The sequence below is a fragment of the Pectinophora gossypiella genome, chromosome 1, assembly GCF_024362695.1.
Source record: "Pectinophora gossypiella chromosome 1, ilPecGoss1.1, whole genome shotgun sequence".
Classification (NCBI taxonomy): domain Eukaryota; kingdom Metazoa; phylum Arthropoda; class Insecta; order Lepidoptera; family Gelechiidae; genus Pectinophora; species Pectinophora gossypiella.
Genome location: NC_065404.1, coordinates 7,403,218 through 7,419,523, shown reverse-complemented (window position 1 = coordinate 7,419,523; position 16,306 = coordinate 7,403,218). Strand labels below are relative to the sequence as shown.

At 37.0% G+C, this 16,306-nt stretch overlaps 1 protein-coding gene across 4 annotated transcripts in view; it reads right to left on the bottom strand.

The window, feature by feature from the left end:
• Positions 1–16,306, bottom strand: part of LOC126369333 (schwannomin-interacting protein 1 homolog) — a 33,283-nt gene that overhangs the window by 5,570 nt on the left and 11,407 nt on the right. The window contains exons 2-11 of one of the 4 annotated variants that reach the window (XM_050013672.1): positions 10,280–10,652; positions 9,976–10,136; positions 8,662–9,707; positions 8,193–8,311; positions 7,515–7,612; positions 6,257–6,383; positions 5,817–6,023; positions 5,415–5,590; positions 4,061–4,201; positions 1,087–1,220 (exon numbers count right to left, since the gene is read on the bottom strand). In XM_050013672.1, coding sequence (XP_049869629.1) covers positions 1,087–1,220; positions 4,061–4,201; positions 5,415–5,590; positions 5,817–6,023; positions 6,257–6,383; positions 7,515–7,612; positions 8,193–8,311; positions 8,662–9,707; positions 9,976–10,136; positions 10,280–10,646 — 2,576 coding nt within the window. In that variant the 5' untranslated portion in view covers positions 10,647–10,652. The remainder of the gene's footprint in view (positions 1–1,086; positions 1,221–4,060; positions 4,202–5,414; positions 5,591–5,816; positions 6,024–6,256; positions 6,384–7,514; positions 7,613–8,192; positions 8,312–8,661; positions 9,708–9,975; positions 10,137–10,279; positions 10,653–16,306) is intronic. The other 3 variants (XM_050013683.1, XM_050013691.1, XM_050013700.1) reach the window with 3 other exon arrangements.

The window sequence follows — 16,306 nt, the reverse complement described above, 5'->3', positions numbered from 1 at the left end:
TTTAGATGTTTTATCTATCAATTTTCCTTATCTCATCTGATGAGTTTTCTCCATTAATATATTTTCATATCATAATTCATTTATTTGCAATAAAAATGGTACTAATAGGTATATTTCCATATATAGAGACGTCGCCTTATAGAAAAAACCACGTAAGTGCCTTTTTTGTTTTGATGCGATTTTCTTCATCGAAATCTTTCATCCATTTCATTCCGGGTAAAAGAGTTTATGGTCTCAATTTTTAGCTGGATTGAAACTAGCGTGTCTATTACGAGTTTTTGTTAACAAAAATCACATTCGAATGTGACTTCTCAAAAAGGGGCTTACTTGGTTTTTAATATAAGATGACAATATACTGGATGTTAGTGACATCGTAACGAAAACTTTGAGGGGTGAGTCAGACCATGATTCTGAGTTGATATCAAGTGGAATTTTCCGTCGCAAAAGTATGGAACGGAAAATAATTTAAAATAACACAAAAAAATTCTTTAATTTTGTGACGGAAAACTCCACTTGACATTAACTCAGAATCATGGTCTGAATCATTCCCCATAGTATTCGTTATGATGTCACTAACACCCTGTATAATAGTATGAAACTTAACGCAATATAGCCCAACTCACGCCCGCAAGAAGTTCGGCTCGGGGCGGGGGGCACTTCTATATGTAGTATTATTATTGCTTATGGCAGACAAAAATAAAAATATCCTGCGTGGATCATATATCCAGCTGAAGCATATCTCACATAGTGAACGAGTGCCCTCTGCACATGTTCCCAGGTGGTATAGCCGACTTGCATTGTGTGACGGATGCGACAGAGACTAGGTTAAAACGTATATCCGAGCTTATATTTGCTGTCAGTTCTGACAGCCGCGGTTTTTTCTCTCTACTACTTGTCAATCCGCCGAATTACCATTGTTTACGCAAATAAATATTTGGAAGACTTATTTGGTGTTTGTTGTTGCCCAGAACCCGAAAGTAGTATAACACTTGGTCTATGCGTAGTGTTATTTCTTATTCTATGGTTATGTGTAAGTTGGTATGTTCTGTATTTCTGCAATAAAGTATATTTGATGTGTATACTTACAGGTATCTGGTAAGGTCCTCGATGTCTACCAGCATGGAGTCCTGGCCCATGTGCAGCTCGTCCCGCGCCATCAGCATCTTCACCAGCTGCTCGTTCAAAGACTCGATCTGAGAGTGCAGCTCGTTCACTATCACCTGCAAATCAATGTACATTTTGAGGAAACATATTTGAAAGAATGAATCGACCCTAGGGGGTCGATAGCGATAAGCGTTAATTGAAGGAAATCTTCGACCACGCCGGCAGTGTCGGTATCGGGGTCATCTTCGTTTGAACCGACGACTATGTGTTCTCTACAACTCAATCTTGTTGTGAAAGTCGAGCTTCTATTTTAGTTATATGCTACAATTTTATAACTTACTTCCACATCGGAACGTGTAACATATAACCTAGGAACGAATCATCATCTCCGCTTACTTAACCCTAAGATTTGATAGGTCCAGTTTTTTTACAGAAGCGACTGCCTGTCTGACCTTCCAATCCGCGAAGGGAAAACCAGCCCAATACAGGTTAGGTCACATACCACCGAAACGGATTTCTCGGGAATGTGCGTTTCCTCACAATGTTTTCCTTCACAGTTGAACACGTGATAATCATTTATAATCCAAACATGAATTCGAAAACAAATTCTAAAATCATTGGTTTAGGCCCGTGATGGGTTTAAAACCTGTGACCTCATAATGATAGGACCACGACTCTCACGATCAAAAACTTAATCTAAGTTAATTTAACTTGTTACAGCATTAATATGTATGGTGTGTAAAAAAAATCAACTATAAGTTTGATGTTATCGGTAACTTGAACGCGCAAGAGTATATATAGAACGTAAATTAAGTAAAGCGTAACTATCCTTATCTCGTGTGTGGAACGTAACAGTTACGTCACGTGAGCTAGTTGTACTATCTCATAATTATTAGTACCGTATGCTACAATATACAAACCAAATTAGGGTCTCAACTTTAATAAATAGAGCAGACCTTTTTCTAATATTGCCTTTTCCTTAATTGAAAAGTTCAGTCAGAAAAGCATTCATTAGTCGATTGGATATGATACGATTGTACCTACTTGTTTATTTGTGTTGGATATTAAGTATATTATCTACTTAGAGTACGTTTCCTCATGTTTATCTTCATTATAAAATTGGTTTGGTATTGTGCTAGCTAGATGCTTAACACGAAATTTTGACGCATTATCAATCCATTTCTTAAGAGTTTGTTTTTTGTAGCTCTCACCTGTAGTTAGGGAAAGATACGAAGAGAAAATTAAATCGAAAAAGTTCTGAGTCGGACGGGACTTGAACCCGCAGCCCTTGTCAAGCCGGGACGAGCGTGTTAACCAATACTCCATGTGAAATATCCATTTCTTATATGACCAATCAGTCTCGTAAATAAATGGTCGTAGCCTTTCGTCCATTTAGTAATACCATAATGCCCTATGTTGTTCCCAAGAGAGATTGTGATTGTGACCATACACATACAATTAACAACATTGATCTGAATCACCACTTGAGCCACCACGAGCCGTGGTAGCGCAGTTAGTAGAACGCTTGCCTCTCAATTCCATAGGTCAAGCACAGGCCTAAACCTAAGATTGACGAATATGCTTTCAAAATCATGTTTGGTTCCGTCAAATCTTCAGGTTAGGTAAGCGGACCTTATGAAAAACGGAATAATGCTAAGAGGATGATCTGAATCACCACTCATTTATTCATCTTAGACCGCTTGTTAGAAATTTTGAAGAGGTATCTATATATAATAAGATCAGCGTCATTGATAACGCACTAAACGTTACATTAAAAATAAAATGATTACGCGAAAAATATAAACAGTATTTGAGGAGTACGCGCATACCACGGGATTACACAATGGGCATTGTTTATAAGTAGTCCGTGGCAGTACCTCTAAATCCATTGTATTAACGATCTTCATGCATGACTCAGCGCACGCTAAGACCGCACCAAGGTCGCGCCCCACGTAAACACGGCCAATATTTTTACGAGCCTAATTTTTATTCATGACTCCAACAACATCCAATTATGTTCATTTTCCTATCTGGTTTGTTCTTTCAAGAAATAATGCCCATGCATAATTATTTTACTCGACAATGGCCCGCGTATTTCAAACACGCTCCTAACCACGAATTAATGTTGAAGTCGCATCTGATTATTTTCAGAGAAAGCCAAAACATAGTGAATTATATTCTCTTTGGGAGTTTCAGTAACAGATTTTTTGATACAGCACCAATTTTTCGTGCAGTTAAAGTGGAATTTTAATCTTTTTGAGTTACCTATAATAGTAATCAAGATCTTTGATTATCTTTATTGACTTGTAACATTGACCAAGTAAGCAACTGCTCAACAGAACTCAAGAAATAAGAGGAACGAAAAAATAAGCAGATTGACGATGTTTTTATGTTGTTAATTTCCTCAACACGCTTCAAGGTTTTCCTCGAGCGACCGGATACTGTTCGAGACTGTTTTAATAAAAAATATTTTTGTCATTTTATATTACTTAACGGGACACTCTCTGGATAGGACATGGTACCACCGCATAAGGTTTGATACGTTGGTACGCTCGCTACATAACTTCTGAATTCATGCCATATTCCTATTTGATATAATGTAATGTAATTTAACTTTGGAAGTACCTACACATTATGATGAAATCTGTTTATCTGAGAAAAACCCAAAGATTTCCAATATTATGTGTGTTATACAGACTCATATAAGAACACACATGCAGTACACATATGGAGCAGTTTAGTGAAAAATGGACCATTTTTTGACGTGACTACAATAGTAGATTTGCGGAAAATGGCATTAACTACTTGGCCGGACAAATGGGGGCGCTGAGGGCTAACCCGGTATAGAATATGTTCGATACTCAGTTTTAAGGGAAAGTATATATGCCTTTTATGTGCTATTATTTGTAAAGGAAAGTGGCGTGACGTAACAAGTGTTTGTGTAGGTGATAATTACCTGTAGCTGGGCTATGTTCATGTCGGTGAGTAGTTGCCGAGACACGCGTCGCCGGTCCGCCGCTAGCGGCGCGTTGGCCTTCTCCATGCTGCGGCGCAACATTTCTGTCACTGGCGACACCGCCCGCGCCCGCCGTTCGCGCTGTTTTCATAAACAATAATCAACACTGAAGTACCCAACAGATTCAAGACACAAAAAATTGTGGAGAGATCGCTCGGGACAAAGAAGCTTGCTTTGCCTAGAAATGGGACACTTTAGGGAAGAAAAAAACGTATCCGCAAGTTTAGCTTCTGATTACTCTGTGCATTAGGAATCAAAAGCGAAAGTTTATGTATTGATGAATGCATATTAACTGCAAAACGATTTCATACAATATTTTAATGACGATGCTCACAATGGACCACAGTGCAACCTCCTTTTGTTAACCTACTTTCTGTTTTTCATAGAATCTTATTTCTTGTAGCAATAAATTAAAAATATTTTCTAAAGGTTTTTATCAACCTTTTGTAACCACAAAAGGTTGATAAAAACCTTTAGAAAATATTTTAGGAATTAAATTATTAGATAGCATAATATTCATACCTGTTGTACATGCATCACATACCCTACATACAAAGGCAAGGAACACTTAATACCCATAGGAAAGCCACATCTTATCAGAAAACAATTCTGACACACTTTTTTAATTAAATAAGAAATCAACCTCCACAAGTCTTGCAGTCAACTGTTACGCAATAGTTTTTTACTATTATTTTCTTATACATAAAGCACTCAATATTGAAACTTATCTCACTTGATATGGTACAAAATTACCATATATTTCTTATCTAGCCAAGTTAGCGATTTTAATATTCCATAATGTAGCATTCACTTTTTAAACATAAAAAGTATATTATAATAACAGCGTCGTATCTACCTATCATGTAAAAAAATAATCTTGTTTCATGTATTAGAAAGTTGTTTTACATTTTGTGAAAGTAAATAAAAACAACAATAAAAAATATATTGCCATTAAAGTTTGGCTCCAGTGATTACGAAAATAATTTAAAGCATAAATATAATAACATATTTTGAAAAATAAATGATGTGTATATAATTCTATGATAAGTAATTTAAAATCATTACTTAAATGGATTGTAATCAAAGACAAAATTATTTTATTCTATGCAAAGTGACCCTGTCCCCTGCCTTCCGAAAGAGTTTATAGGACTATAATCTTAATATGATCAGATAAGGATCTCCAGTTGATTGATGGGAGGCCTGTGCCCAGTAGTGGGACATATATAGGCTGTTTATGTGTGTGTGATCAGATAAGTAAATATGTCAACTAGTATAATAATGATTCAATTGTTACCTCCATTTGTATGCGGGCCATCTCTTTTGCTTGAGCCAGGGCAATGCGGGCCTCTGTTTGTAGTGTAGCTTGCAGAGCATAGAAATCTGATTCCTTCAGTTCAATATGGCCCAGAGAGTGAGCTGATCTAGACTTCGGTGTCTTTGATGTAAAAGATGTTGGACGTAGTTTTGCTCCTGAAAATTTGTTTATATTATCAGTTTATATCCAACTAAAACTGAGAGGTTTCTTAGAAATATGAAAAAGATAAAATTAAAAGCAGTTTAGCCTTCATAATAACACAATGTAGTTAACATGGAGGTCAAGCAAGCACAATGAAATGAAGGGTGAAGTTGTCATTTCCAGCCTTTGTACAATACAATCTCACTGAGTATACAGTTGTGTAAGACAGGATATACTTACCACTCTGAACTGAACTGATTTTGTCATGTTTTGTGATATTTACGGACAGTGGCCGTGTTTGATATGGATGGTTAAAATTGGACTTGCTGAATATACTTGACCGGGAGAGATTTTTAGTATTGAAGTTTAAATTCCTTTCTACATCTGAAGCTTGAGATTCATTGTCAGATGCTGTCTCGTTCATGAAACAAATTTGGAGATTCATCCCTGGGCACACCACAATACATTGAAGAAATTAGTCACAAATGTACACAAACAAATGGTGATGATGATAATACAAATTGATAAATGAAGATTTACAGTACACACACTGGACATAGTCTAATCAAATGGAGTTTTATCACACTACAGTACCACACCTGAACCACATAAATACAAACAATTCCAAATTGTAAAGTGACCATAATATGCTACAAATGTTTTAAGGTTCCAATATTTACCATTTTGAAGCCGAGAATGTAGACTCGGTTTCCTCCCAGGACGGTCTATGTGTCCCATACTGTAGTACTCCTCACTTTCAGCTCCCATCGCGAGTCTCTTCCTGATCTCTTCCCTATCATTACGTTTCTGTAAACAACAAAAATGGTTAAAGATCATCAAAGTCTACAAGACAACTACAAAAGTATTAATCTACATAACTGGAAAGCATACTCTTTGGTCATAACTATCGTCAGAAATAGTGACAATTCTAGTAAATTTCTCTAGTATGTTGGGGTTATTGTCTGTGATTGTGGGCCACTCAATCTCTGTTTGAGCACATTCTGCCAAGCCAATAGCTCTTGGACTTAAAGCTAGGTTATCACATGGAGGCACAGGTATCGTGGTAGCATCTGGTTTCAGTAATTTTGTCTTGAAAAGATGTAAACTACGTTTGAATCCTGTTTTTTCTACGGTGTCACCCCGATCGGCAACTTCCTCAGAAGTTTTGCTAAATCTCTTTTTGATATTACTAACTAAACTTTCGAACATCTTAAAATTAGTCAGTCTTCTGTATTTGGCAAAAAAATGGCTCGAATATGGCACGTTTCACGTTTCGATGGTTGTAAACAAAAAATTGGATTGAAGCTGTGGAGCTGTCACATTGTTTGACATATTTATTTTGACGTTTATAGGGCAAGGGAAAGGACAGTCAGGCGAATCGTTCCATTTCTTTATGGTTTTGCACAAAATGCACGATGCATAAAAAATCACAGAAATTAAGAAAAACTTACAAGGCAGCATACGTTATCGACTGATTCATGATTATCGTATGTAATTGTGTACAAATCCAGAAGGAAACGTGTATCCTTTTTGTAATGTCTTTGTTCGGAGTTAAAATATGGCATTGACGCCATCACTGTTAAAGGTTTAAACACTATTGTGATATAAAGGTCCGCAAAACACGGCACTGCACTGCACGGGTTGCTAATTGAGTTGATTCTCAGAGACTGGCCGTCGGCAGGCACGGTTGAATCACCGTAGAAAGCTGCACGCCTACCACTTATTGACAATTCATTTACTGTTACACATGGTTGCGGCAGACGTGGATCAGACTCGAATGTGCATTTACCGTTACCTTTGTGTAGCGCGATTATTTGAAGTGGCAAAACAAACTTAGTGATTATATACTAATGTTTCTAACTAATTCGAATGTTTCGTGCATTGCTAGCAGTTTTTAGATCAATATAGGTATATTTATTTATAAATTATTGTACTCACCCGCCTCTCCGCTTCTTTTGCAGCTTTCAAATGATTTTCTATTGCATCTATGTCTAATTTAGGTAGTGCTGTCTCTATATTGTAAACATCGAAACTGCCTGAAAAGAATAAATAAGTACTTAATTTGTTTTAATTGCAGAGGTACGTATTTTTGGACTAATACATAGGTAGGTAGGTAGTACTTATGCGTAATATTACATTTATTACTCCTTGATAAAACAGTGTACTTGAGTATGTATGCTCTATCATACTATGTTCCCGTGTAGGTACCTATGTCGTTATTTATTACTAACTTATTCTATACGCGTATGTTGGAGTATTATGGACGACAGGTTGCCCTCATCTGTCATCAATAAGGTTCATTCTAGAAGATGTATTAACTTAGGCTTTCATATCAAAAATAGTATCGAAAGTAGAGCTTACCTCCTTGAGGCTCCACCCACCTCATTATGGATTACGGGGGTAAGTTTATGTACTTCTAAGTAAGATAGCTAATTGGATAGGTACTTACTTAAATAGGTATCGTTCGTAAGCGACTTCTATGTATACATACATACCCACGTACTATGATAATCACATTTAGCACAGTTTTTCCTCCACGACTACATAGATAGTAAGTTGAAATGAAAGACCGTAAATTAAAAAAAAAATCCTTTGATAAATAATAAAAGCACTTACCTAAATCATACTCTTTTGCACTTTCAGACTTACGGACGGAAGTATTACTTTGAGCACTCCGGTAACTACTTTTTGTCGAAGTTATATCTTTCTGGCGGTCCCTCGGCGCCCTCGGTTCACTGAAGTCAAATTGCATACTAAGTTAACTTACTACTTAACACAACAAAAAATAAAACAGTCTTCTGAAGTCCACTTCTATTCAAAACTACAAAACGCTTCACTTATTACTGAATGAATAATTCCCTCAAACCGCCACAATTACATTTACCGGCCAAATTAAACTGATTCATGGAACGATAGCATTCTGGTGCGGAAGCAATCCTTTTTGATTTGTCAGGTTTACACAGGCAACGTCAAGTCTATTTAAAAATCTTACTCCATTGGTTGAGTTAAATTTAATTTATGATCGTGAAACAAGCGCTGTCTAACTCTATTGACTTAGAGAGTTCATTGTACCAGTTATACTTACATTCGAGTTGCAACTGCTACTTTTCTCACAACTTTATCAGCCACATGATATGCAGATTTTCTACATTCCTCGTATTCCTTATTCACAGGGGCAGATAAATTATAATTCTTTGAGGAATTAGCGATTTCATTTGAATTTCCATCGGTCAGTACGGCAATAGTATCTTTTTTACTTTCATTCCATAACCTGTCACATTCGCGCATTTCATCCAATTTGGGAATAATTTTCCTGAGTTCCGTGCTCAACTGCTTTATTGTTCTTTCAACATTATTGCTCAGAGCTTCAGTGTCGTATTCATTAACGTTGATTTCATCTTTTCCGTCAGAGAGAAAAGCGTCAGCGATATTTCCATCCGTGTTATTCCCTATTAGTAAAAAGGTAGGCCTGTTTAGATTCATTTCTGTTCTAGTGTTTGTTTCATTTTCTTCATTCACATCTTTTATTTCTTCTATTTCTTGGTTAGTATTAGTACTAGATTGGTTATCATTTTGCTCCAAGGGGTCTATTTGTGTTTTTACAAGTTTCTTTATAACGTGATTAACAACTTCACTTATGTTATTGATAGTAGTTTCTATAGGTTTTGCGAATGTATCTTTGATATCTTTCCTTAATTCCTCTAAGTCGTCTTGTATATTGATATTATAATTTAATAATTCCCTTATTTCATCTTCTATTTCTTTATTAAAATCTCCTATAATGTCTTTGGTGTGAAAATTATTTTCTATGTCAGTTTCAGAACAGTTTAGGTCAAAGTCTGTGTGATTGACATTGTTATTGTTCTGAGATACAGATTTTAATAAATCTGGTATTTCTATTTGCATGGGACTATCTAAATCTTTGTTTTGTGATGAAAGTTCCTTTTGTGTGCACAATATTGTGTGTTCTGTTTCATTGCCATTGTTATTGTCAATATTTAGAGAGTCTATTGAAATTACGTTCTGGTTAAATTCAGGTTCATAAGCACTTTCTGTAATTTCTAAGTCTACGTCGTCATCAGTCATTTCATTTTCCGAGTGATAAAAGTTCTCTATATTAGCAGAGTAGTCCTGTAAAATCGTCAAAAAGCATGCTTAAATTTTATGATTGAATAAAAATCCTTTCGTTTTCATTTCTATTCAATAGAACCATTATCAGTACCAAACCTACCTATTTCGAAATGAAGAAATATGATAATAGAATCCCTATTTAGATAAAAGTGTACAAGAAATCGTGTAGGTACATATAATAAGTAGTTCATAATACGGCTTCATTTGCGCTCCTAATGCAAGCTAAAACGCAACATTTACAAGGTTTCTTTAGAAAGTGAAACTTTACCTGTAGAGTGTGTGCCAAGTGCTGGAAGCCGGGATAGTTCGGGTTCACGATTCCTCTAGGCACCGGGTGAATGCCCCGCTCTGACATCTCATCCGTGTCCGATTGTTCAAAGGCTCGCTCCTCGTCAATAGGGGTTGAATTAAGAGATACATTGGTGTCCCCTGAAATACCCATCAAATGAACATTTAAGGCAGTTTATAGCAACCCTTTCGCCCTTTGTGTGAAGAAATGAAGCGGTAAAATGAGCAGCTAAAGAGGCAATTTCTCAAGGCGCCATGACAAACAAATTTCATTCAACACCTACCTAGAAAGTTTTCTCGCTGAGCGACTATTGTTTCTGTGACTCCCTCCAGATTGGCCGTGTTAACGCAGGATTTAATAAAGTTTACATTGGTTTCTGTGTTGAGTCTATATTGTCTGTTATATACTTCAGTTATGTTGGAAGTACTGTTTTCTATTGTCCTGTCTACATCCGAACTTTCTCTCGTGTCATAGATGTTGAAATTAGTATTGTATTGCGAATTATCGGTTCTGGTGATATTATTGTACTCGTTGCGAGAGTCAGTATTGTTCGAGAGCCAAAGCCTGTTGTCGTAATTTATGTGGGATGACACCTCGTGGCGGTTCAACGCTGCGATGTTGCCGTTGTCAGTCACGTGCTGGAGCCGCATGCTTACCTGGAAAGATAAAAAAACATTTTAAACCATATTAACTTCCCATTATGAAACAGACACACCGTTATTTCGAAGTTGTGTCTATGTTTTTAAGTAATCGATATTGAGAAATTTTATCCCGTGACCTTGTAAGATAATCAACGCTATAAACTTTATTTTATTCCTTTCATTCCCGTCTTCATTGTTTTCATTCAATTCTTAAAGCAAGAAAAAGGTTTGTGTATCCATTAAAAGGGTTTTGTTAGCATTAATCATCTCTGGAAAGAATACCCCTACACGCCGATTTAAAGAATCAAGGTAAAGAAATTTAAATTTTAGCTTTACGGGTTAATTACTTTTTTTTATTTCTCTCTCATTTTATTTTATTTGTGACTTGTAGACTTGGATCGGATGGTAACCGCAGTATAGTATATGTAGGTACTTCTGACTAGTCACACAAATGGAAACTCGGAAAGTGCTGAGGCCTCTCTGCAGTACTTAAATAGAAGGGGATTAGGTACTAACATTAATCGAAATGTTATTTACATTGATAGGTAGACAGACACTTAATAGCTTCCATTAACGTTGAGGTTGTAATGGAATCAGTTGCGAAACTATAGTTGTGTAGCGAACACAGGCAACAAATTGACCAATTTGCATGACGCGACGGTCTGATAGCGCTCGGGAATATTGTTAACAAAGTTGTGAAACCTAATACTGGCCATTAGCAAGGTAAGTTGTCGGCTCTGGAGAATATTTTTCCTAAGTTATGAGGAGCGGCTGGTCACGGAGACAAGTTGCTCTGCTAAGCACCTCACTAATCACCGGCGACCGACAGCCAGCCTCCGTCGCGCATAGTGATTGACTCACTTCAACATGTAACGGCCTTTCACTTTGTAACTATGCCAAATATAATATATTTTCCCAATAAGGCTCCAGTATAATATTAATTGTAAAAGAAAAGTAACGCCGACGCCCTTTGTCTACATGCGGATAGACTGTCTGATAAAATCTTATTACTTATCCCAGCGTCAATAGAATCTATAATTTACTACGACGCGTAGAAAATAAATAAGTAAGAGTCAAACACTAGCTTACGACAAACATAGAAAGACAAAGACGTATAAAACATTCAGTGTGTGTTAACTTTATAACCTACCGACTTTTTCTCCGTTATATAAAACGAATCTGTGCTTCGTACAGTATATTGTGGTGGTCGATATGAAATCCCGTAACTTATAAAGATACAAGAGCACCCGGAAAAGCGAACTTTGCCCACGAAAAGTTGGTCTCAAAACATCCGTGAGTGGACTGGTAACGATGCCGCGAACTATTTATTTAGCCTCGAGAGAGATAAGGAAGCACACATGCTTATATCCAATCTACTTACTAGATTAAAGACAGGCCTTCTATAACCTACTTTGTTACGGCCCGCAGCCTGGTTCCAATGTGGACATTTGGTAAGTGTTACAATAGGCGTATTACGGCATTCTTATTGTGCTCCAGGGTTCAAATGTAATGCGGCCGGTAAATGAAAATGACAAGTAAGATACCTACAGCAACTGACTAGACACGTAGACATTTTAAGACAAGATAACTAAGACCATTGTTCTGGGTGTTTACCTGTGGATCCAGCAATTTACTTAGTAATTTGTCAGACAACATAGTTAGGTTATGCTAGGTAGGTATAAATACTTTTTACCTTTATTGTATGACTGATGAATTTTGGACGGAAATCGACTTTTGGCTAAGCTGAAGTAAAGTATGATACGTCAAAAGCCAAAAAGTTTTCTCTTATAAGTATGAAAATCTTAGTATATCTTCATTCAAATACGATTCAATTAGTTACATTATACAGGATTACAGGATGCTCACGTTCGTAGCAGCATCGGGAAGTAGACGCGTCACTCGCATCTGTCGGCTGCCTAGTAATGAACTAACATTTACTTATTAAGAAAATGGGCAAGATATAACTTCCAACAAAAGTGGCTCTCAAGATTATTACTTATCTTCCCAAAAGAAAAAGGGCAAAAACAAACAGGAAGCCGTAAAAACGTATGTCTAATTTGGAATTATAGACCAAAATTGCGTCTGTAACGTGTTATAATATCGACGGTTGCTATATTCCGATAATATCGGGAAAGATCCTTTAGGGTTATAATCATTGAATTTTATGTCCTAAAGCCATACAAAGCGATATTGCGGATCAAGGCGGATATTGTAAGCCGCGCTCTCGTCCTTCCGGCGCGCGGGTCGGCATGCCGCCGCCGGTGCCGGCTGCCGCAGCCGACCTCAATCAGATTATACGCACCCCCCTGATAGCCCGCCGCTACCAACACCCGCCTCTGCCAAGGATAACATTTTGTAAAAAAAACAGCAACATCCACGCGACTTTCGATGAAAATGATATTCCCTGACAGATTTCCGACGGAAAATAAGGGCAGCACTCCGATCCTTTCTATCTTAGCAGATACAAAACGTATGAAATTATGCTAATATCAGGATAAGGTGTTAATTCAAATATATTCAGATAAAAGTATCAAAAAGTCGCATAAATGTCGAAATGTTATTAAACTTCCCGATTTATAGGCTGACTTTTGTAAAGAACATAGAATTCTTGATTCGGGTCGAACAGAAAAGTTTCAATTTTATGTCTCCAGGGAAGAAACTTCTTAGATAAGTGAGGGATTTAATTAATTTAAACTCGGGCTTGTGCTCGAGTCGAGATAACGATTCTTCGAATTTCTCAGTGAGATATAAACACAGGGCTTATTTTCCCTAACGATCCTCATCCCATTCCGCTTGTAAAGGCAATGAGAAAATTAGACCAATATTTAAAGACAGTTATTTCGCAGAGTAGGAAAACGAATGGCAAGCCAATCTAACCGTAATTAAAATTCATTTACATTTAATTTTTTTATTTATTATTTATGCAAACATACAAAAACACAAACAAAAAATCATAACAAAAAACAGAAAGGTTTGTAAGGACACTTATGGAATCGTCATATCATGTATATTTATGTGCAATAACCGTCAAATCAATATCCTAACGTTGCTTAAAAAAGGAAAATCATTATCACCAAAAACTCGCAACAACTCAATTTTGCGGAGACTGCAGCCTTAACAATCTGAATTTACCTACTAATCACAAAGAGCCACGCACGCAAACACATTTTAACTACAGTGATACGTTTTAACTACAGTGATTCTTCTTCTATCGCGTGGGCTGTGAGGTGGAGTACTAACCTCATCAACCCTTGTATCCTGGTGGAGGGTTACTATTGAGCCGCGAAAGGCCTCTGACATGGCTCATGTAACGACTATTAACTTACATCAGTAAGTAGTAACCGGGACCAACGGTTTAACGTGCCTTCCGAAGCACAGATCATTTTACTTTCGAATAATCAGGTGATCAGCCTGTTGCCTGGCCCCAGGACCTCTGGATCGTGAGCCCAACGCTTAACCAGTGAACCACGGAGGTTGTTACTACAGTGATTGAAAACTGGTTACTAGGAAGTTAGCTGTTATAGTCAGATAGATGTGCTTATTTTACCATTAACCAGTTTCCGATTAAATGTATTTTTTATTTTTATTATGACCGGACCTAATGATGTCTCTTTGGGATTATACCAACGCCTGCTTACATCATTTAGAAATGTTATTGCCGGAAGTATATTAAATTAATTATGCAGGATATTTTTTTTTGAAAGTATTGGTTTAGCACAGCCCTATGTTCCAGTGAAGAACATACCTTACTACGGTATCGGATCTGTTCCACTAAGTATTGATAAGAGCTTTTGAGCTAGGATCAGGTTAGGTTTTCAAGCTTTGGCTTCCAGCATTGACCGATTCCATGTAAAGCGCGAGCAACCCATTGAAAACTACTAAACTGACACACTGGACTACACCAAAAGCTATTTCACTTTCTCTTTAATCTAATCTTAGATTGATAAATGTACTTACGTACTTAATAACTATAATAGAATTTTGATCATACTGTAATAAGAGTATGACGGAATGTAGTACTTACCTCTTGAAAAACAAACGACTTTAAGGTAGAGTCTGTGATAGTGATACGTCGGATACAGTAGTGTAGTGGAGCGACTGCAGCGTAGAGGCGCATGGCTGCTTGCCAACAAATTGATTTTTTGCTCAGACCCGGAACTAATCCCGGTAACAAGAAAACATCTTTCCCGTTTGTAATGAAACGGTGATTGTCTTTCATTTAGAATTCTTAGCACTATCTGGCTCGCAGCAGTTTTTGTCGTTTAATCGTTCAAATAAAAAGAAAGGCCCATTTCCCTAAATACCCACGCAGAGCCTCCTAAATAAAGCAATTCAGGCTTATAATTGTTAATTTCTGAGCTGTAATGATCTTTGTTTAGCGCAAAATTTCATGCAAAAGGCAGAGAATAACAGAACCCGCGTCCCTTTTAGCTAAATAAATGAATGTTCCCCGGTAATTATGTCTACATTTAATGTATTTCTTCTTTACGTTAATGGAATTAAAATTATCTTTGAATTAACAAGGTCTACTGGAAACTTGCATAGATTACTAATTGATATTAAAACATACATTTACATTTATTACATTGAGACACATTCAAACTTGTTTTGAATTCAATATAAACATCTCAAGTTGCTGTTCACTGTAAAGATCAAAATCAGCTGATATAATCTATAAAGACTTATATTCACGAGACCTTTTATGATGCAAACCTTCCTCGTAACGTAATTCAAAATTGTTGATACATAAGTTTTCGTCAGTATACAGCAGAAATAGAATCCCAATACTGGTAATATGAGGTGTACAGCGGTGTAAGTAGGTACACCTATGTAGCCCATATTAAGCTTTTATGAGAAATATAATTAGCTTTTGTTAAAAAAGTTATAAAATAAGTGCACCAAGGGAACGTAACGCCTTTGCCATGACCCGAATATAAAGGTGAGTGTTCAACAAAGTTGTTTTATTGATAAAACTGGCAACTTATTTTCATTATGAGTCCCTTTGCGCGGCACTTAGACGAAAAGAGGATGTTTAAACTGCGTAAACGCCGCGTTCAGCCCGTAATGGTCTCGCGGGACACAGACGTCTTCGGCCCAATGTATATTTATAACTTATGCGTACTACGTGTAGGACAGGATAGCGGCATCGGTAGTGGGCTATCGATTCCCGCGTCGCTGCCTGTTCCTCTATTTACCGCGTCTGCCTTCCGTCTCCACATTAAATATTTATGTAGAAAGGTAAGGTCCTGCTCGGCGCGGCCACATGAAGCCCTCAGCCCGTTGTGCCCGCCTCGCCGACACTCGACCGTCATCAATTGCCCCCGAATATAGACCAGCCACACATAATTCCTAATCGTATTTCAACATTGAAGGTCCATTTATCACCAGACAAGTCGAATACGTTTTATCCATCGAAAGACAAAAGAAATGTGACTATATTCCGATAAAATTAGACAAAATATAAAGCATTTCAGAGATTTCCCAGGGATGAACAATATTTTGAAATATGATTGCTATTGTCAACGCAAAAAAAAACACTCTTTTCACATTTGTGGTTAATAAAATATTATGTACATTTTATTTCTACAGATAAGCCTTAAAATATTGTTCTTTCAGATAATCCTGGCAAGCCAATACATCTTGCTATTCCCACGTCCCATTATGTTAAA